Below are 21,901 nucleotides of genomic sequence, written 5' to 3'. Positions count from 1 at the left end.
GTGCATGTGCCCTTGTGCGAAGGACGGCATCGGGATTTTGCCACTCTCGTGTGGGCTCGCGTGAAGCCTGGCAAATTAAGCGATAGGATGGCGGAACAACAGAAGGTCGACGCATGGGTGGTCCCGTGGACTGCGCCGCCTTCCGACATCTGCCACCCACCCCCTCGGTCCTTTCCGTTCTTGCTCCCAGCTGCATCGACCGCCGGAGAGGGGCGCTCACCAACTCGTGGTGACACACGCACACCTGACACGCCTATTCACCAGAGAACCACCACGAAAAAAAAGACTGAGATGAGGAGCCAGGGCGAAGGGTGCCAGCAACCGTGCTGATTGGACGAGCGATCAGCATCACACTTTCGAAGGTGGGAAGGTCCCCAACGAGCAGTGGCAGACCCATCATCACGCCGTCTTTGTGTATCTGCGTTATTCGCAAAGGTGAAACGACAGCAAAAAAAAAAACGCAGTTCCAGCTGTTTTGTTGACTCTTGTGCGCGCACAAGTAGTGTACATCAACTAACATAGTTCCACAGAGGGATGCCCCCCTCCTCCCTCCCTCCCCCTTAAACACACACCTAACCTCACAAGATGCCCTTTCCCACGGCGAGACAAGCTCCGCGACGCGCGCAGAGTGAGAGCAGGAGGGGCCTACACCCTGTCCCCCCCCCTCACAGCCTTGCGTTCGGCTGTTCACAAAATAGTGATGCGCACTGTGGCTTCTTCATCTCCTTCATCCATCATCACGCACCTTCATCTTCTGCAGCGTGATCGGCGGCGGTGGTGTGTAAAACAGGGCGCGAGAAACGACCTCCGTCAAGACCTGGCGTCCGTGCGCGTCAGCGAGGAAGACGGCAATCGTGCTCTCTGCTGGCGGCACTCGGTGCTTCTTCATATCACTGAGCACATCGTACACAAACGGCTCCTTGTGCTCAACAAGGGTCTTCAAGATGCTATTGTAGCAAAGCACGTCTAGCGGAATGCAGTTCACATAGGCCTGGTGAAACACCTGCCTCAACGCAGCGACGTCGCCTTGCCGACCGGCGACTTCAAAGAGCACATAGTAGGACTCGGTGCTCGCCTCTAGCTCCGAACTGCATTGGATCTTTTGGAACAGCTGCTCCACCATATCGTACTGCGCATGAGCGAGGTAGTACTGCATCAGAGTCGTGTAGCATTGCACGTCCGCGACTGGAGCATGGACATTGGAGGAGCCACCGTGCTCCGTGCTCAGTCGATCAAACCAGGCTTGAATGCGCGCATCGTCGCGGACGAGGAAGAAGCGCAGGACACAGTGATAGAAGGCAACGGTGAGGGGGCTACCATTGTGCGTCACATCCTCCATGAAGGCGATTACACTGTCCACTGACACATCCATCTTGCCTGTCAAAGCGGCGAGGCGAATGCAGAACGTCTCCTCGTTGGCGGCTGCGATGGAATAGGGCTGCACCATCATGGTGTAGAGACTTTCGGCAAATGCGGTCTTACTCGATTTCGTGTGGGCGTAGCGCAGGACGATGTTGCACGTATCCGTGTCGGCCCACGCGCCCGTCGGGTGAATACCCATGCGCATCTGCTCGTACTCGGCAAAGATATCCGCCCCGGCGTCCACCGCGCAGAGGACGCGGAGAAAGGCGTTCATGAGCGGTGTATCGAGGAGGACATCCCGCTTCTTCAGCTCCGCGAGCACATCCTCGGCCCACTTAAGGTCCTTGGCTGCGGAGCACACCTCCAGGAGAAGCAGCCCCAGCGAGGCATTGAGCGTCAGGCCGCTCTTCCGCATGTCTGCGCTCACCTCCTCCGCGAGTTTGTAGTACTGGTAGAGCAGGCACGCCTTTATCATCTGCCGCCAGGTCTCCAAGTTAGGTCGAACGGCGTTGCTGCGTATGTTACCCACTTCCTCCTCGTCTTCCGCTTGGAGTGCCTCTTCCAAGAGCATGCCGGCATCGGCCTGATGCATGTCGTTGTCACTGCTTTTCGCTATCCCCCATTTACGCGAAGACGAAGAGGGTCCGCGGCCAGCGCCTCTGGATTTGTCCACGATTTCGCTCGTGTGCAGCACCATGTCGTTGTACACAGCGAACATCCGCTCGTCCTCACACCTCACAAGGATGCTGAGCGCTTTGTTGTAGGTGTAGGTGTCCGGCCACACCTGGATTGTACGCATCTCGCGCAGGAGTGTCACGACGAGCTCGGCAATGGCCTGCAAGCCGTGCAGAATCTGCTCCCGTGTGCGGCGCTCTGCAGAGTAGGCGCCAGTGCCGCGGACGTAGTCGAGCCGCTGCTCACACACGGTGAACAGGTAGTTGTACGTCTCCACATCCGGGATGAGCCCCTTCTTCTTCATCTCCTCCACGAACTGGAACGTGCGGTCGTAATCGCCATGGCGGCACGCCACCTTCAGAATGGTGTTGTAGCTCCGAATCGTCGGCTTCAAGTTGAGATAGAGCAGCTCCTGAAACACCTTCAGCGTCTCCTCGTACGGCGCTGATTCCATCATAACACTCATCAGGCAGTTGTACGTGTTCACGTCTCGCGAAACGTTGAGCTGCTTCATCTCCTCGACCAGGAAGGTTGCCTGTGCCACGTCACGGACGGCCGCGCAGTACCCCAGCAGGGTGTTGTACACGGCCGTCTCGGGCACCAGTTGAAACTGCTCTCGCAGCTGCTGGTAGAGGACGAAGGCCCGGTTGTACAGCGAGCTGCGCTCGCACGCGCGGAACAGCAGTATATAGCTCTCCATGTTGGGCCGCACGCTACTGTTCTCCTTGAGCCCCTCACTCTTGAGCTCGTCGTAGAGGGTGAAGATGGCGCCATCGGTGAAACGGGTGACGCGTTTCATCAGCAAGTTGTACGTCTGCGTGTTCAAAGGGATTCCCTCAGAGTGCATGCGATGATGTACGAGAGCGACCATCTGCCGTGAGTCTTCGTGCACCGAGTCCTTGGCGAGAAGGGCGTTGAAGCTTGCGGTGTACGGCGCGCACTCCATAACGATCTGATACGTCTCGTCGTGATCGTCGTTCGTCGCGGTGCACGACGCTGGCTCCGCAACCGCTGCAGCCGGCTGGACGAAGCGGTCTTCCGTCCCGTCGCGGTGGCGAATGATCAGCTCCGCCGGTGGCCGCTTTGTGAGATACATTGTGATGTCCAGCGTCCAGAATGCGGTTGAATCTTTTGTGTTGTTGTGTGCGCTCTACGCAAGGGAGTGGGGGCGTACGTGCTTCCTCTGAAGCACCGAGTAAGGGTAGGACACCTACCGACAGCGTGAGATGCCTTTACTCCACCCTATGGGGAGACGGTGGCAGCGTTGTTCTCGTTTCGACACGGATGATTGAGGAGAAGGGAGGAAGTCGTCGTGAGATGCGATGCAGGAGAGGTGCGTAAATCCCTAGCGGTGCACATTGTGTCAGAGAAAGACAAGGACGAAGGAGGAGGGAGGGGCTTGAGGGACACCACGATGACATCCCTTCTTTTCTTGCTGTGTGTTTTCGCTTCACTGGACAGGCTTTCTTCTCTCTCAGGCGCCTTGTCGTGCCCTCATCGATATCAACGTGCCACGTGTTGCCTGTGTGTGTGTATGTGTGCCATGCAGCCGCGCAATGCTGCCGGCCAAGAGTGTGCACGCTTGCACGCACCCGTTCAAGCACTACACAAGGAATCTCCAATCACCACTGTGACACCATTCATACATCCAAACCCCGGCGCAGCTCCAGATCGGCTACCTTCAGTTACTTGTACACAGGCCTGTCAGACAACGACAACAATGAAACATCTGCAGATAAAAGGACGTGGGTGCCGTGGACCAAGAGGCAGTGGAAGGAGAGTGTTGCGCGCGTGCCAATACTCCCTTGGGAAAACCCCGCACACGCACATGCACACACAGACACGCAGACACAAATCACAGCCCGGTTCGACGGGGCTTCATGGATATAAGTTGGCCTGAGTGGCGGATGTGAGAAGTGGGAAGAGGGCCTCGGGCGCACGTTATTTCGCACTCCTCAAAAGCCGTCAAAGGCGTGGAGGACAGGGGTGACACAGGTAGGTGAAGGGCATGCGCAAAATGAGAAGAGACGAAGAGCCACACTGATGACGTCCATTGCTTCCGTGCGCAAAGCTCGTCGTCTTCCTACCACCCCCTCCTGTCACGCCCTCGCACATCTTCGAGATGCGCAGCGCGCACACAATGCAGACAGATGCTCACACAATGTTCTGCAGGTCGGCGACAAAGTTGATGTGCTGCTCTATCATCTCCTTGAAAGGGATTTCCTTTTGCAGTGTGTCGTCCTCGCGCGTGAACACAAAGTGCGTGCCGTCTGCGGACAGCGCCCACTCCCGCTCCGCGCCGATCTCGCGCACCTTCGCCTCTGTGTCCACCATGAGAATCCGCTGCGCGGCTGGGATCGGCAGCTGAATGTATGACTGAGGAATGCAGTTGGCGACCTCGTCGCGCACCGTCTGCTCCAGCATCTCCACAACAGGCAGGTACTCATTCGACGGCACCTTCTTGCGTGAGGTGAGGAGCTTGTTGTAGCTACCCTCCATCAAATACCGCTCAAGCCCGACGGCGAAGCGGATGTACAGGTTCGAGCCATGCATGGCAAACGGGATTTTTTCCATCTCGGAATGAAACTCAGCAATGCGGCTGCACACAAGGAGTCGGATGAGGTTCAGGCCGAGGAGCATCAGGTACTGTGGGGACTCTGGCAGCTCATCAGAGCCGATGTCGCTGTAGTACAGCTGCAGCTGGTTGAAGTACACCTCAAAGGAGGCAAGATCTTTTTGATGCGCCGAGGCCAGGACGCCAAGCTCAAGATAGTCGCGTGCGAGCGACAGCTCCTCACTCCGGGTGTTGCTGCCGGCACCAGGATTCAGGAAGGTGGGAAACACGATGATGCGACGCTTGATGTCCGCCAGAAGCGTGTTGCACTGGTCATCGTTTTTGGCTTCGTAGGCGGCCTTCAAGGCCTTCACATCCTCTGCGACCTTTCGCACGGTGATCGACAAGTCACCGAGGGCGGACATGGTGTACCGGGGAAGAGCACGCCAGGAAACGCGCGGAGGACGAAGGAGTGACACACGGCGCGCGGAACGGAGAGGCGAAATGTAGAATAAGTGCGCAAACGCAAAGTTCGCGAGCTCAGCGACAGCGACGACCGAGACACGAGCAAGAAAAAAAAAACAGAAAAAATGAATGAAGAAATGTGAGCTGCGCTCACGTGGGGATGATATGATGTGCTTTCGTTTGTTTGTTTTTGTGTGTGGGGGGGGGCAAGGAAACGAAAGGAGAACAAACGTGAGGTGGAAAGAGGAGGGTGAGAGAGGCGCAAGCAAGGCCCCTTGCCACTTGCACAGGGGGCGCCGGCGGCGAGGCAAATGATCGCCCTGGCTTGTTTTGGTGCCTGTGGGCCCCCAATCGGGGAAACGCGATGCGAGTCCAGAAAGGCAGCGAACGCGAGAGAGGGAGAGAGCACGGGCACCGTATCCTTTCCCTACCGACGCCCCTCCGCCTCACCGATCGCATAGTGCCACAGTTTCAGCCGAGTGAAATGCCTTCTCCCGGGGGGATCACTACACCGCACCCTGTCTTCTTGTCGTTCCCTTCCTGATCACCGCCGATGCCGGTGTCGGCTTGATCTCTCCTCTTTTTGTGTGGTTGGCCCGTTTGGCATAGCAGTTTCAAACACATAGCCACTGTAGCAGACTCCTTCACGCACGAGACACCACCGTGGTGGTGGCAGTACTCTCCGCACAACCACCACGACCACCGCAACCCTCCACCGCCCCCCCCAAAAAGCCGATAGAAAATCTCAATCAAAATAGAGCGTTGGCCCGCAAGCTAGGATAATGCCAGCACCAAAACCCTCCTGCTCGCAGCATAACTCCCCCGGCATCACGATCGGCACACCGGCTACGGCCGGTGAAGAAGCGGAGGAATGCGCGGGCCGCCACCCTGGACGTCGTCGCTTGCATTGTGTCCCCGAGGTGCCTCTGTCAGATCGCTCGACAGACTCACGAAAGCGTACACACTTTTTCGTCGGCTTGTGGACGACCATGGCGCTCTCCTCGCGTGACATCCGCGACCTCGGTGGCCGTGGTGCAGACGATTTGGGGGACTGGTTCGTGATGTTCGTTAAGAGCTGAGCCTCAGGGAAATCTTGGGTGGACGGGCCAGCTCTCCGCTCGGGGCGGCGCAGAAAAATTGGCGAGTTCTCTGAGAAGCACTCAGAAGCCTCCCACATGACGGGGGTTACAGCCACACCACTTGTGACGGGCACAGCCAGACCAAGGGCACCGGACATCGTGGTGGAGTTGATGCCGACGGCGGCCGCACCGACAGAATCGCCGAGGTCCCGAGTTCGCTCCAGCGCTCTCTGCTTGGCAGGCGGCGCGGCACCCTCTCTCTCGGCCTGCCTGTCCATTACCAACGGCTGCTCCGTCGTTGTCAAATCGTGAGCCGCCCGCGCTCGCAGGCGAGTGTCATCGTTGCAGTCGGCGCGGCTGCGACGGGTGTCTGATGGAGCCTCTAGCAACGAGTGGCGCAGCTCCTGGATCTGGGTTAGGTAGGAAGAGACACTAGTTCGTGGTGACAAAAGGGTTGAATACCGCGAGGACGCAAACGGACTCATCGCGAGAGGGGACACCCGCTGTGCAGCGGTGTCGAGAGGCGCAAAAGGAGCTTTCTCGATCAAGTCCAGTGCCGGATCAGGTGTCAGTTTTTCAGCATCACCCGCTCGCGTCCCTGGCGCTGCAGCGGCCGCAACCGCCACCGCCTCGAATCCCTCCTGGAGCGGAACGCAACATCGCTCCACTGAGAAGGTGGCGACCTGCGGGCTTTGGCTCGAGAATCGCACGTGGCGAGCACCTTCAACGTCACCACGGCCAACGCAGCTCACCCCTCCATGGTCACCAAAGAGAGCTGAAAGGCGGCTCAAATACGAGGCGGCGGAAACATCAGCCTGACCGGCGGGGCACTCCGCCGCAATCGGCGAAATAGCCGGGGAGTCACCTAACGGTCCTTCCTTAGCTGCCGCTGCCACCGCCTCCGGCACAGTTGCCGCCCCAGGCGCGGAGGCTTTGTGCAGGCGAGACAAGCGAATCGCAAACTCCTTCGACGGAGACAGTCGATTCTGAGTGTGTTTCGATCGTGCCCCCACGACGACAGTGCAGCTGTCAGGGTTCTTGGGCACGATTCGAGGACGCAGACGCCGCCGTTCAGATGTAATGGTGAAGGTGACGCTCTCCCATGGCCCCATGTCACCCGGCGGCGTCGTCTGGAATGCTGCACCGTGTGGTGGCCGCCTTTGCGCAGGTGGCCCTCGAATGCGCAGTTCGGGGCGAACTCTCATCGCTGAGACGCCCTCGAAGTCGCGCTGGCGCAACATCGCGGCACTTACATGGCACTGCCACTCGCACAGCTGCTTCTCTTCGATTGGCCGCTGTAACTCCTCCTGGCGGGGTGCGACGTTCATAGAGCCAGCGCGCCCCGTGCTCCAGTGCATCGCCTCACATGCCGTGAGGCAACATCAACGGCAACCTTTGATAGTCGATTACCTTCGTCGTTACGTGTGCAGGCTTTTGTGCGTGGAGAAATGAGAGAGAGAGAGAGGGAGGGAGGAGAGGAGAGCCAACAAGCGCAGAGAGTGGTTTACGGCACCACCACTGTTGCGTTCCTCTGATGCAGCCGCCGAGTTCCAACCAGAAGAAAAAAGAAGCACGGACGCAAGAATTCGTAAGTATAAGTCGGTGCAGGATGAGGCTTTCTCCTTCCCATTGCCCTCTCGTTCTCTTGCCTTTTGTTTCGGCGGGCACCGCTGTGTGTCTGTATGTACGTGTTGGAAGAAGGGGAGTGGGTGGAGGGGTGGAGGGGAGACGTGTGCCGCTGTTCTCTGATCGCCATTTACCGTTTAGCGGGAGAACAGGCCGTCGCAAGAAAGAGAACACGCATTTGCCTGAACCGGAAGAGGTAGTGCAGTGCTGTGCTTGGCGCCACCAGCAGAGATATCGAAGCAGAGGAGCCCCCACATGTCGATGCTGACGGGACAGCCGTGAGGTGGGCGTTGCCCACCTTCGTCCCTCTCTTGGTGCCGCTGCCTGAATGGCAAAATCAACGCACCCTTTCCTTTTTTCTTCGTTTTGGTCTTCACAGACCCCCATCCTTGCTTGGCGAGTTCTGCAGCCGTATTTGTGTGTGTGTGGGGGGGGGGGATGGAAGACGGAGAAGAGGATGGGGCAGACTGGGAACAGGGCAAACGCAAATAAATATATGTACGAGACGACCGCATATATACATATAACATCATCACGGCATTTATACATACAGATAGACAAAGGCGGAGAGATGAGATCTATGCGTGGCGGCCTCCGCATCGCGCGCAGCGACACGCGAAAGGGACTCGTATAGAGAACGGAGGGGTGTAATCTGTACATCAACTGCAACATCGCAGAGAGGCTAGGGAACAGAGAGGAAGACAACAACAGGCATTGGGCTTTGCGGGGTAGAACAGAAAACAAGAAATATCCTTCACATAACACAGCAAAACGTTTTTATAGCTGGTAAGGTTCGTAGGGGCAAAATACACGAATCGACATCAGCGCAAGTGCCTTGGGCTTTTTGTTGCTGCGTGTGTGTGTGCCAGTTCCTCTGCCCGCCGCTTATTAGTCACCGGAAGCGCCGGCAAGGAGCCGGCCCTGGCGTTTCTGCAGTCGCTGCAACGCCGATTCGCGCAGGAACTTATTGTACCTGACTTTTTGCGTCTCCGACAAGCGGTAGCGCTCATCCTTTTCCAGGATGCCGCTGGCCCTTTCGCGCAGAGACCTGACCGGAAGCTGTGTATGGACCGTCCAGGAGGCGCCAGATATGACGCTGTTCACGTCGCACGAGGAGTGCTGGTGCAGATGAACACAAGCGTCACCTCGATTAGGCTGCGAACGCTCATCCGCAGGCGCGTGGTTCGCTACTGCACTCGCGGTCGCGTCCTGCGCCGCCTCCGCGCCCGTCTGACTGGGCGTCAGCTCCGGTGACACGGCTGGTGCCGTGGCTGGCCACACCTCCTGCACAGGGCTGATCTCTTGCACGTGGGCCTGGGCAAACTGCCACGAGTCACCATCTTTGGCATCCAACCACGGGAGCGGGTGTGGCGACGCGAGTCTGTCCGCCATCGTCGCGAGGTTCGGGGACCTCGACACGGGCTGTGTCTGGTCATCCCCCACTGAGTCAAACGCATCCGGCGACCTTAATGCACTCGCCGCCATCGGGATGGACTGCTTGGTGGAGATATTCAACGACAATGCGCTCTCTGGACTGGACAAGTCCCTGCGGGGAAGCATCCGCAGTTGCTCCTCGAGCTGCTCTCGTTCCATGGTGTCGAGGGGGCTTCCAGAGCCACCTTCGCCGTTCAGGATCGACGGGGTCGCAGCAGCCTTCACGCCTACCGAGTTTGTTAGCTCGTAGGTGCGGCTATAGCGGTCCGTGTAGGCGATCACCACTGGGTCACGGGCCACGGAGTTGAAGGGACACCAAACTTCACTGACATTGGCGCCTTCCATGTCGGCAGGCTCGTTGTACTGGACAAAGAGTTGGCGACCGTCCTTCACGTCGAACTTTTCGCCAAGCACCGCAATGACGAGCCCGACCAAGTCGGCGTAGGAATCATCACCTTCAGGGCTACACACCGCACCCGCAGTGCCCCACCAGGACGACGAGGCAGGCATCTTCAAGTCGACATCCACCTGGTCCCCTTCGTCACAGGTAAACGAAGACCAGAGTGGAGCACACAGCTCCATGAAAATACCTAGACGTGCTTCCACCTGCTCCTTTTCTAGCTGGATGCGTCCCGCCTCCTCACGAGAGACACAGAGCGCAACAGCAGCTTCCCTTTCCTCCGTTGCGCTGCGGAGGGACGCCGGGGAGGCGGTGGTAGCGGACGGCGCAGCCTCCACTGCTGCAGCGTGCAACGACGCCCGTCGCGCCGGCCGCTTCTGCGTGAGCAGCTGGCCGCCACTACCATGCGGAGTCCACCGCCTAGCTGGAGCGCGTGGGATCGGTACGGCACGCATACCTACTGCTGCGTATGGGTGCTGCATATTGTTTCCTCGACCTTGGCTCAGTTGCTGTAATTCTTCCGGCGCACAGAGCAGTGGGGTTATGGCCCTGATTGACGCAGGCGAAGGGAGGCTTGATGAGCCAGCAAACCGGAACAGCAAGGGACTATTGTAATTATTCTGCTGAAGAAATCCATTCAGCTCAAACATCCATGTCCACACTGCTTTCAAGCCCCTCGACACCAGTAGAGACTCCACCCCGGCCGCATTCCGGGAGCTGAGGGTGGCGGTTAGCGATGCACCATGCTGCATCAAGAGCGGACCCATCACACCCATGTTCGGCGCAAAGGCCGCGGCCAAGTGCAGCGGTGTCGCCCCGTACACGTTGCGGGCATCCACCTCGACGCCATGCTGCAGTAGCGCATACGCTGCAGCGACGTTGCCGACAGTAGCGGCCCAGTGAAGCATTGTGTTGCGACTCGCGTCGCGCATGTGCACATCTTCGCAGATATCCAGATACCGACGAAAAGGCTCTTCTAGCAGCGAGAGCAGCAGTTCAAGCACGTAGCTGAACCCTGACGACCCGTCAGAGTTCATGGCGGTAGAGTTGCCGGTTGGGCAAACGAAATGGAAGACAGCGTACGTGCAGGAAGTACCCTCGGCAAAAACAAACAACGCAGATGTCTATGTTGAGATACCGCATGTGCGGTCTAACCGCGCAGGAGGGTATTTGGGAGGAAAGAGAGAGCAAAGCACGCACGGCAATCCAAAATCGCAGTGAACACATAATGAGAGAGAGCGGAAGGAAGGAAAGCGTAGCACAGACATGCCTTTACACAAGCCACCTCAGTGTCCATAATTGCCACGGAGAGGGAGCCATACGTACTCGCCGTGCTACCGAATCACCTGCGGGGTGGGGTGGGGGGGGCGTGAATAGGAGTTGCTTGCCCGCCGTTCAGCATGTGTGTTGCGGAAAAAAAAGAAAGAGGGGAAAGGACCGCGCCACACCGCTTTCTTCGTGTAGAGAGATGAGCGAGCCTGGCTGTGGTTCCGTGCGCTGTTTTTTTTTCTTCGTGGCTCTCTCGCGTGTTGTTGGGATCACCCCCACTCCTCTTCCTCCTCCTGCCGAATAACGGATGCAGCACACGTATGCCATGCGGTGAGGGGTGGTGGGGATAGGGATGGGGTCACACCTTCTGGAACGCATAAGCGCGGGGAAACAAAAGGACCAGAGGCAGCGAAGGAACGGAGGAGGGCGGTGCCCGAGGTTCCCGATTGCGGTGACCCTCATTCGAGGAAAAGTCTGTGGCGGACCCAGACAGTCTACTCTTCCTCCCCTGCTACATTGTGACCAGCACAGTCATGACAATCAAAATGGCGACAGGAAAGAGGAAGATCATGAAGAGTGGCAGTCCCCCAACATAGGCGTAGAGTGTCGCGTAGACGGCGGTCGCAAGGGATGGCCAGCACTGCCACACAAGATGCGAGGTAGGCGAAGCAGGAGCGTCCGCAGACACGCCCATTGGATGAGCAGACCCCCGCTGGAGGCCCAGGTGCTCGTCTTGCTGTCGCCACCGTGCCTCCTCGGCGATAGCCTCGGGGCTGTCCACCCAAGAATCATCACCTGGGGCCTCCGTGGCCCCAATTGCCGTGGTGAGGTCGTGTGTGCACATTGCCTGCCCGTCCCGCGCGAGCGCTAGCTCATCAGTGACAAGTTTGCTGGACCTCGTCGCGCCCGACGACGCGGCGCTGCCGAAGAGACGACGCAGGAGTGCGTATTGCCCGTGCAGAGCCACCACCGCCACCCAAGTGATCGCAAGCGAGGCAAGACACACCTTATGGTAGAGCCTCACCTCAGATGGGGTAGCTGGGCTACTCACGTTTAACGCCGCGTACTCTGGGTACTGGTCATAGGCCAGTGTGCCAGCCAGAGGAAGCTTCCAGTCTGCGCATGATGTGAGTGATGGCGCCGCAGATGTGGTCGCGGAGGGTACACAGAAGACGTAGAAGCGCACCGAGTTCACCCACTCCGTCCACAGTCCATCCCACACAAAGTCGTTACCCAGCGGCAGCAATCGACGCCGCGCGAGCATGTGGGCCGATAGCACACAGTAGCTGGAGGTTCGGTGCACCACGTCGTAAAGCGCGCACGTCCACACGGCCACCAGCAGAGGCCACAGCCGGCGAGTGTGCACAGATCTGTCCACATCATCCGCAATCACGCACGCATTGGGCTCTGCCGATGCTCGCACGCGGCGAATTGCTGCCGGGCGCACCTCTAGGAAGAGTACTGCTGCGATAAAGGACAAAAAAACCCACGAGGACGTCGCAGTCATTGTGGGAGGGACCCCAGCATCCTCAATGTGGAGATTCCAGCTATCCTTGGCGTGTCCCACGGTGACAGTCGATGATAAGCGCATCTGCGCCCTACCGCGAAACGCGATATTGAGATCGGCCCACAGAATGGCGAGACGTGGTTGTTCTGCAGAGATGTAGAAGGAAGGGAGCAAAAGATGGTCATCATGGTGAGCGAGAGAAGGTGGGGAGAGTTGCTGTGAGGGAGCATGTTTGCACATCGGCACATGCACACGAAGAGAAGTGCATCCTACATAGCAGCCACAAAAGAACGGCGCACTGGCGCTGTGCCGGGGGAGGGAGAATGGGGGCCTAGCGAGCATGCAAGCGCAGTTCTCTGTCACACGCCGCCAGGATCAAATTGTCTGGGTGCCCCTACCGTTGCTGTTCATGTGGCACATGCACTGCAGAGAGGGGGGGGGGTGGCGTTCTGCATTGCTGGTCACCCGTCTGCGTCAGCGAGCTACATGACGTAAAAGAGAGGAAGGTGATTCGTTTAGTAGACTGGCATACATGGCCGAGAACAAGACACGTGCACATGAAGAGGAGCAGACGGGTCTGCGCATCGGCTAGAGTAGCTGGAAAACTTGGGAGAAAACAAACACAAGAAGTTGACGAAGAACGAGAGAAGAACAGACACGGTTTAGTGGCTCTGCCCGATGCACATATACACGAGCGACAAGCACACATGAGTTCCTGATAAAAGGCATCACCACAACACCACAAAGGCGGTGAGTTCGTCCTCACTAGCGCACGCCACAGAAAGACACGAACAGAAGACGAAGAGCTTCGCGCTTTCTCAACCTTCGTGTACAAAGAGCACGCTTTCTGAAGTAAGGAAGAGGGACCGCGAACCCACGCGGCCAACGACGACACACGGTAATCGTGGCATCTGCCAAAATCCATCACAGTGCACAACCCCGTCATCCACCAACATCTTCCATTTGAGCACATAGTGTCAGTAGAGAGAGAGAGCACCGAGACAAAGACGAACGAAAAAGAAAGCTCAGGTACTCCAGTGAGTGGGCAGAGGGGCAGAACGCAGATGTGCAGTGAGGAAGCCGGGCGTAAACACACACAGAAAAGGGAGATGTGAGATAAACACGAGGGAGACACCCCCGAACCTCACCCGACCCCCCTCCTCACTGCACGACATCCATGTACCACTCGCAATCCCTGTGGAGAGGGAGAACAAAACACAAAACACATGCATATAGGACACAGGAGAGGGCAGGCATCTCTAGCGCCTCATGACACATCTTCCCCCCCTCCCTTCCCCCCCCCTGCAAAGAGCGAGCACGATTCGAAACACAGGCGAAAAACAAAACAAGAAACAAGAAAAGCACACAAACAAGAAGATGCACGAAGATCCGTCAATCAAAGAAGTTACAGCAAAACACACAAAGCACCAAAGCAACTTCCATCACCGCATCATCGGCGCAAGGCGCCATCCGCACTGCCACTCACCGCTCGGCTACGTACGGCCTCCTCCATGTGTGCGTGTCGAGAAAGGGAAAACGCAAAGCGTACCTACACACACACACACACGGACGCATCGCTTCGTTCAGTGTAACCCAAGTGCGAGAGACGCATAGACGCCTTCGCCGATATATAGTGCTGCAACAACAAATAAAAAACGGTACTCGCTCTGCCTGGGACACACAAACACACAACACAAGGCCATAATGAGGCACTCTGTTTGGCGCGCACGGGGCAGTGCGGCGGCGAAGCAGCCGGCAGTGGAAATCTAGTGCAGACGAAATCATCCCGCACACACCGCGGGGTTCTTTCTATCAGGGAAGACTGTCTTCAAGGACTGCGGGGGTTCGAGTCGGCGATCATCGGCTGCCTGCCCTGGCCTCGAGCGAGGCTTTTTGCCCGCTGCCGTTGCCCTTCTTGCGCATCAGCCGCTTCAGCTCCGCGGCCTGATCATTCTTCAGCTTCTCCAGTTGCATGTTGGTCATCCCAACCTTTACACGGGTTCCGTCGGTGCCGTCGCCGTAGGACTTCGCCGCCGTGTTCTCCTTCGCGGCCGAAGCAGTTGCGGCATCAATGCGGCGGCGGTGCGAAGATTTCTTGTTCTTCACCAAGAAGTTGCCAAAGAGCGTCAGAAGGGAGATCATGTACCAGAAGAGGATCTGCAGCAGCACCGTACTGTACTTGAGCTCTTCCCGCGGCACCCACACAAGGTCGTACCCGGACTGCAGGCAGTTGAAGACGAACTGCCACATCTGGCCCTTCGTAATGACAAACTTGAACTTGCTCAAGACGTCGCGCACGATGCCGGATGGGAAGAGCAGCGTGAGAAAGTAGTACCCGTACATGCAAACGTGAACGCCAGAGTTCACCATGGCGCTGTAGTACGACTCGCCGCCAGGAGCGACCAGCGACGCCATCCACCACAGCACAAAAACCGTCGTGTGGTGATACACGTGCAGGAAGGTGACCTGGTGGTAGTTCTGCTTTAACAACATTATTACCGTGTCCATCCATTCCAGCACCTTCGAGACATAGAAGAGCCAGATGAGCTTCGCAATGCGCCACTCGGCCGGGGAGGTGCCGGCTGCGTTGTTCCAGAGCGAGTACCCTGCGGCGCGCGCGCTGATCATGAGACCAAGGCTCATGTACAACGAGAGAAGATGGAGACCGAGGTTGTGCACCAACCCGAGAGTGCGGCACGAGAACTTACCGAGTACGCAATACAACAGACGCAAGATTACAATCAAGGAGAGGTAGGCCAGGATCGAGGCGATCCCGTGCCACGGATTCAGGTACGGCAGGCGCTCCGCAAAAGGGTGGGAGTGTGCACGCATCCACATCTCCACGAACGCATGCTGCGCCGGGAAGTTGATCTTGATACTGTTTTCAAAAGCATCGGCAGCGGGGCCGAAGCAGCTGTACACGAGCGACGCAGACTTTGTCAAGACCCAGTCCGGTACCTCGATCGCGGCCGCGATCTGTTCTGCCTGCTCGACAGAGACCATGATTGTTTTACCGCGTCGTCAGACACACTGTAGAGTTAAAATACAGAGTGAGAACGAGAGAGACGGAGAAGAGCGTGGGCAGGTGTAATGCGCAGCAACCGTTAAAAAAAAAGAATAAAACGGCGATCGGTGCGCTGAAGGCGAGCGCATGCACATATGAGACAGACCTGTCGTACACCCTTGCAGTCGCCAAGGCGATGAGAAGAGATGAGATGAGAGAGAGAGAGAGCACGGGAGAAACGGTTGAGAGGCGAAAGAGGAGGCGGGAGGGGGCGAGCAGACGACAAAGGAAAAAAAAGGTAACTTGACAGGCCTTCTCTCGACCGATACGCTCGACCAATAAGACGTTATTGCAGAGATTCCAGAAGGCGTTGGATAAAAAAAAACGACACGAGACACGTATGTATGCAAAAGAAAAAAAAGAAAGACACCACCACAATGAACACCGACAACCAAAAATAAAAAATAAACGGGCGACCTTCACTACGGCAGAAAGAACGCGAATTAGCGATACTCGAAAAAAAAAACCGACGACGACGACAACAACAAAATTACAACTGTTCGTTAGATGGGCCAGACGTTAGGTAGGCACGCATGCACATGTGATACGGGCCTATGCCCTTAGACAGAAACGCTGAGCGAAGGAAAGCCAGAGAAGGCGCGAGGCACACCTGATCTTTTTCTCTTAATAGTCTTCGTTTTTCTTTCACTTTTGAAGCCCGCGGCCACGCTCCGTGCGCGTGTACTTCACTGTCCGATATTACCAGGGAAGCCGCGAGGAAAAGGACTGCCCCCTTGCTCGGCGTCTGTGTAGGAGTGTCAGTCCGGTGGAAAAAGAGGTAAGTAAGACTTAAAGGACGGTGCTCGTTAACGACTAATGGTACGTACAGCAACGGTGATGCGCGTACAGTCGGGAAGGGAAAAAAAGGTTGACCGAAGCGATATCCAAACACACGCACGCACGCAAAAGACACCGCAGATGACAAGCCACGGTACACGTCAGAGGCGGGGGCCAAAGGGGACGAGGAAAGCGTAGTAAAGAAAGCGAGGAACCGAGTTTCACTTGAGGACAGCTTCACCTACGACGAACCTGACCAGAGCACTTACAGAGAGAGGCACGGGCACAGTGCGAGGGAAAGGGGTACCGTGACCGGGGGTAGGGGTAGAGGAACAGACAGACACAGATAGAAGCACAAGAGAGATTGCTCGCAAGCCAAAACGTACTCTTCGTGGTTGACAGACTCGCACGTATGTGTGTCTGTATGTGTGTGTGTGTGTGTGTGTGTGTGCCAACAGAAGAGCGACACGGGAAGCGACAACTATGCACCAACGAAGCCGCCGTGGAAAGGGGTATGGATACACTCACGTGCAGACGGTTTTTTGGGGGCGAGTAAGTAGAGGAGAAACCTCTGCGGCAGCGGGAAGACAAAAGGCGGCAACTGGAAATGTAAAGACTCTTTCGATTGAGGTACGAACGACGCAGGCAAGCAGAGAGAAAGAGGAGGAAAAAGGCAGAGAGGGAATAAGGCACATCACCCACGACGTAGTGGTCTGTTTGTGTGGAAGCATGCGTCTACAGATAGGGAGAACAGCGTACAGTTGACTAGGGCAGCCGCAGCGTGCGTGTCGGTCGAGGGCAGTGCGCAGACCACTCAGCTCGCACCGTCCATCAATGTCGAACGCGGCAATGACACAATGACCGACAAAGGCTTGTTGGATGTACGTACGTGAGCTACGGCGCCTGCCCCCATGTCGTGCAAGCATTGTCCTGTGTTACTACAGGCTTGCTTTGGGGGATTAGGGCAGCGCGCACTCGACTCGTCTCTTTCCTCATGTCGCAGTTCCAGCACACATTCTCTCGCGGCAACCCGGCCACCCACCACAGACTTGATGATGACCATGTGCATCGGGAGCGAGCAAAGGAGCTGGAGAGGGGAGCAGGACAACGGCGGAAGGGGGAGGGGGCAAACCACCAGCCGCGGCACACCCCTTCCGTTGACATTGACTCCCCTACGGGTGTCTGTGTCATGGACACAAAACACTGGGCGGCACGCACCCCATGTAAGCACAAGCACACCAACGTCTACACACCACAAGGTCACGGTTATCATCGTCGTCAATGCACTCACTGACATACCCCCAAAAAGCCCCCTCCCCCCAAAACATCCTCCTGCCTTCGCACCTTCTCCCTCGCTTCCTTTTTTTTTGCTTCGCCTATTTTGTGATCAAGTCCGGGAGAGGAGAGGACCAGCGATCGGCAGCTCCGTTAAACGCAACAAAGATCTCTCACCAAGCATGCCCGCACCGCCGACACCTGCTTCTTCGCACGCAAGACAACAGCCGAGCAAAAAAACGAAGAGAAAACTTGCTGTCGCGTCACATCGTGATGGGAGGGTTAAAACAAGTGCATAACCGTGTGCCAGGAATGGTGAAAAAGGGACAGGTAAAAGAATCTGACGCTCTGCCGACCGGTGCGAGTGGGGAAGGAGAGTGGGGAAGGGGCTGAGCTAAAGAGACTGTGCCTGTGCTTCTCCTTATACGACTCTTGCATTCTCTTCTCGTTTCTCACCGTATCTGCCCTCCTGATGAGCGACAAACCACCGTCGAATCTCACAGCTCAGTAGCCCCACTCTTTCTGGAAAAGCCAGGCAGCCCCCCCCCGTTCCCCCTACTTCTCTCCGCCGGCTACCACTTGCCTGTGCCGAACCCACCTCTGATTAGGAGAGGGTGAAGCCAGGGCGATTTACTGCTAACGGGTGTCGGCGACCAGGTCCTGGGGGGCGCTGCGTCGGGGCGGCCCGGGACGGTGCGAGCACGCTTGTGCCACCCATATGGTGGGCGAAGTGCCAACCTGACTCGAGCGTATCCCGCCCCGCGGTCCTCACACGGCCTACTGGTGTGAGGCAGCCTGCGGTGCGGAGGTGGCTGGTGAGTAGGGAGGTTGGCGCAGAGGCCTTGCTCAGGTCGCGCTGAGTCGGCGCGTTGCCGTAGCGCGTGTCTACGGTTGCGTCGGCACATACGCGATGGCACCTGTGACGGACCGGTGGGTCGCGTGGCCTGCGACTCACGCTTTATGACGAAGAAGTCGGCCCGTCAAAAAAAAAGGAGCAGTGAACTATTGCAGAGAAATAAGGCTACGGACGATATGTTTTGGGACGGCTACTCTGACACTCATTCAAAGACGGTGGCAGCACACCCTCACTGACCGCACCGTCAACTATGCGCACTTCATTCTGTCGACGCACACATACCGCGTTTCCGGCGTTAGGGAAGGGAGAGGGAGTGAGGGTTGTTTAACGAGCTTGTCCTTCCTCCACAAACGGATCAGCATCAACCACGCACACAAGCACACATACAGTCACAAAAGCCGAGCTCAACTACCCCTGCTGCTCCACGGCTCAGTTCTGCTCCACCAGGACCAGCAGCCCTGTCGTCAAATCGGGGTCATGCGTCGAACAAGCTGCTCGCGTCCCTTCTTCGCACACGTGATGTGCCTCGGGCGTCAGACGGGCACGTGGGTGCACCGCACGCCTTCATCCAAGCCAGTCGCGTCCAGGGTCCTGCTCGAGGGCGGAAAGTGTCCGGCGTCTGCCGTGTGGGTAATAGGAGCTGGCAGAAGCGCGTGCCGGATGAACGCGAGGAGGCACTTCGCCAGCTGCGCGTCTGGCCTCTCGGGGACCCCCGCACAACCTGCTAGGATGCCATGCATCCCCCCACCCCAATGGAGTCACTCCACGCTGTTGCATTCCATAACACCGTGCGGGGACTCTCTAGAGTGAGCAATGGGGCCTACATCTGCTCATATTTCCGCTTGTGTGGGGACGGACATGCCATGATCGTGTCTAGTTTCACTTGCTGTGCTGAGCTGCCGATAATGCGGGAGACCAAACGCCTTGGCAGGTCTGTGGTGGTGGTAGAATGCGTCTCGTGGGGACTACAGCCTTGCAGCGACGATTCGTCAGGGAACTGGGTCGACCAAAATCGTTTGACGTCCTTCAGAGCACTGAAGAGGAAGCACATGGAGTGCAGCCCTGGTAAAGGACTACGCTCAAGATCACTGCAGTGCAGCAAAGAAAGAAAACCGTTACCTGAATGCGTATCATTGTTGAATCGGAGGCAAGAGTCCTCGTCAGCTGATGCAAAAGTGATCATCATCACCGCACGTCTATGCGGCACAGCGGCAGCACAGGCCTGCCCGCCGACACCAAGAGCCTACAGCCGCAACCGAGGGCGTTGTTGCAGGATGCTTGACTTCTCCACAGACGCTGTCCGGAACCCTGACGCCACGGCGAGGTGGTCCACAGGATCCGAAACGTGAGGAAGAACAGTGACAGACAAAATAGAACAACAAAGAGAAATGCCGAGGATACAAAAACACGCACCAAATTACACACGTCCGCACCCAAGGGAATAGGAGGAGGCGAGGCGGCAAACGAAACAACAAGAAGAGAGGGAGCGCGCCGCCCTCTGCGAGAGAAAATAGCAGCAAAGACGGACAAGTAACGGAACACAACCACAGCAAAAAAAAGGTGGCGCAGGTGTGGTGTGCGGTAAGACCCGGATGCACTCCACCGCACATACACGCACACACAAGCTTGCCCTCTCCGCGGCTCGCCTATCCGCTTCACACGCGACATTATTTAGAAACCAACACGCAGAGAAAACTGGAAACAGGAAAGCCCGCGCACGTGCACACATACGCACACGCATGCACAAAACGGATTGCAGGCAATAAAAAAAAAACGAGCAAAGCGACTGTACCAGTGGACCACCCTCTGTAAATTATGCCGCCGAGTTCACGGTATTTTCGTCTGCTACCCCCGCCACCTCCTCCACGGTGAACAGAGGAGCGAGCGAGGTCTCAAAAAACTGTGCCAGCTTCGCCTCCTCGCAGTGGGCCGTGTCCATGTCCCCATTCGTAATGCGCAGCGGCGGAAAGGAAGGGAGCTGCTTCTTGAGCCATACGAGTTCCTTTGACGACAGGGCAGCGATCGAGAAGGTGCCCACGCACTTCCACGCATGCTCATGCACTGTGCGAGCCACGCTGTGCGCCCCAATGTCCAGCTCGCCCTCTGTATTCGTCGACCCGTCATCTGTGCACATTTCCGTTTCCGCCCCACAACTACCCGCAGAAGCGGCGACCTTTGCGTTCTCGCCGTGCATGACATGCAGCTGATTGATCGACGCACTATCGCAGTGCTGGCCAAAGTGCACGCGGGCGAGCACAAACGTCTCGAGTTTCCTGTCTGCCGTCAGCCTGGGGTCGAGCAAGGGGCACTTTAGGCGGAACGCGTTCAGAAACGGCTCCGACGAGTGACACTCTGGCGGCTGGGCGAGCTTCACCTTGCATTGCACCGTCGCCAACTGGGAGGCAAGGTCGACGGCAATCCACTCACACACAAGACGGTGAACATCATCGGCGTCCGTTGAGGAATGCGGTGCCTGGTGAACAAAGAAGGAAACATAGCCGAACTTCTTCTCCAGTGGTTCCTTGTACACGTGCAGCTGGTGCGGGACAACGCGGCAATCAGCGCTTGTGAGCCGCTGCACTATATCGGAGTCCTTGCTGGGCACCACCTGCGCAGCGATTTCCTGCACAGTGAGGTCAAACAAAATGTCGTACAACACACAGTGGTAGTAGTGCTGACAGGTGGACCGTTCCAGCACCAAAGAGTGATGGTGCGACGGTGCAGTCATGATGAACAGGTAGACGTGTGTGTACGTGCGTGTGCGTGTTTGAGCGCCGACAACCACCTCTTCGACACGGATTCCGCACCGGAGAAAACTACGGGGAGAGGAACAGCAGGGAATAGGAGTGGGTGAAAGCGATAAAGCAGAGACGCCGGTGGAAGGAAGCAGCGGTGAGAGGGGCTCGTCGAGAAGGCGGATGGCGTTCACGGCAGCTGCGACAAGAAGCAAAGTGAGTGGCGAGAAAAATCAAACATAGGCAAAAGAGCGACAGCGGAGCAAGCAGGAGGTGACGCCGGCAGAGGGAGAGATAGAGGGGTGGGGGTGGGGGATAATACAGTCTGTGAGGAAAAAGAAAAGAGGCACTGGTCAGAAAATCGCTGCGGCGGTAATAGTTTGGCTAACAGGGCGGGGGGGTCGATAGAAGTTGCTAATGTGAGAAGCAGGTTCGGAGTGGGGCAGAACACAGGGAGAGCCTGTCAAAGTCGTCTATGACGGTGCCGTATGATGAAAGATTGTCAAAGGGAGAGCGTTCACGCCAGTCTTCGTGTTATGCCGCATACAAAAATTCGTTTGTACACGCGCGTGGGCACGAGGAACGATAAATATTGCGGTTCACATGGCAAGCAGTACGAGTACGAGGAGGCGCAGGAGGCGAGGGATTAGTACAGGAAGCAGAGATGCGGGGTGAATGTGGGGACGGCGCGCACAGGGATACAACTTCCGCATTTTCTTTTCCAGCTCCCAAAAAACGACGCCTCGCGCACCGGTGAGAGACAACACTGTCTCTCCCGTGAGCACTATTCCCGCGTACGTCGCTGGGGCTGTGCACACCTCTC

General features: G+C 57.2%; 7 protein-coding genes across 7 annotated transcripts; all 7 read right to left on the bottom strand.

The window, feature by feature from the left end:
• Window positions 1-727: 727 nt before the first annotated feature.
• On the bottom strand, window positions 728-3,133 carry LMXM_31_1210 (conserved hypothetical protein; the record flags this gene model as incomplete). The annotated part of the gene is made up of 1 exon (XM_003877916.1): window positions 728-3,133. One exon carries the CDS (start codon window positions 3,131-3,133, stop codon window positions 728-730), a length of 2,406 nt encoding a protein of 801 aa, XP_003877965.1.
• A 1,058-nt stretch (window positions 3,134-4,191) lies between these two features.
• Window positions 4,192-5,016, bottom strand: LMXM_31_1200 (proteasome regulatory non-ATP-ase subunit,putative; the record flags this gene model as incomplete). Its single annotated transcript, XM_003877915.1, has 1 exon — window positions 4,192-5,016. One exon carries the CDS (start codon window positions 5,014-5,016, stop codon window positions 4,192-4,194), a length of 825 nt encoding a protein of 274 aa, XP_003877964.1.
• Window positions 5,017-5,801: 785 nt separating this feature from the next.
• Window positions 5,802-7,493, bottom strand: LMXM_31_1190 (conserved hypothetical protein; the record flags this gene model as incomplete). Its single annotated transcript, XM_003877914.1, has 1 exon — window positions 5,802-7,493. One exon carries the CDS (start codon window positions 7,491-7,493, stop codon window positions 5,802-5,804), a length of 1,692 nt encoding a protein of 563 aa, XP_003877963.1.
• A 1,156-nt stretch (window positions 7,494-8,649) lies between these two features.
• LMXM_31_1180 (conserved hypothetical protein) lies at window positions 8,650-10,632 on the bottom strand (the record flags this gene model as incomplete). Its single annotated transcript, XM_003877913.1, has 1 exon — window positions 8,650-10,632. The coding sequence occupies one exon, from the start codon at window positions 10,630-10,632 to the stop codon at window positions 8,650-8,652; it is 1,983 nt and encodes a 660-aa protein (XP_003877962.1).
• Window positions 10,633-11,375: 743 nt separating this feature from the next.
• On the bottom strand, window positions 11,376-12,611 carry LMXM_31_1170 (conserved hypothetical protein; the record flags this gene model as incomplete). The annotated part of the gene is made up of 1 exon (XM_003877912.1): window positions 11,376-12,611. One exon carries the CDS (start codon window positions 12,609-12,611, stop codon window positions 11,376-11,378), a length of 1,236 nt encoding a protein of 411 aa, XP_003877961.1.
• A 1,617-nt stretch (window positions 12,612-14,228) lies between these two features.
• On the bottom strand, window positions 14,229-15,374 carry LMXM_31_1160 (long chain polyunsaturated fatty acid elongation enzyme-like protein; the record flags this gene model as incomplete). The annotated part of the gene is made up of 1 exon (XM_003877911.1): window positions 14,229-15,374. The coding sequence occupies one exon, from the start codon at window positions 15,372-15,374 to the stop codon at window positions 14,229-14,231; it is 1,146 nt and encodes a 381-aa protein (XP_003877960.1).
• A 4,782-nt stretch (window positions 15,375-20,156) lies between these two features.
• LMXM_31_1150 (conserved hypothetical protein) lies at window positions 20,157-21,071 on the bottom strand (the record flags this gene model as incomplete). Its single annotated transcript, XM_003877910.1, has 1 exon — window positions 20,157-21,071. The coding sequence occupies one exon, from the start codon at window positions 21,069-21,071 to the stop codon at window positions 20,157-20,159; it is 915 nt and encodes a 304-aa protein (XP_003877959.1).
• Window positions 21,072-21,901: the final 830 nt, after the last annotated feature.

This window comes from Leishmania mexicana, chromosome 31 (genome assembly GCF_000234665.1).
Source record: "Leishmania mexicana MHOM/GT/2001/U1103 complete genome, chromosome 31".
In the NCBI taxonomy this organism is placed as follows: Eukaryota; Euglenozoa; class Kinetoplastea; order Trypanosomatida; family Trypanosomatidae; genus Leishmania; species Leishmania mexicana.
This window is presented reverse-complemented; position numbering and strand designations above follow the sequence as displayed.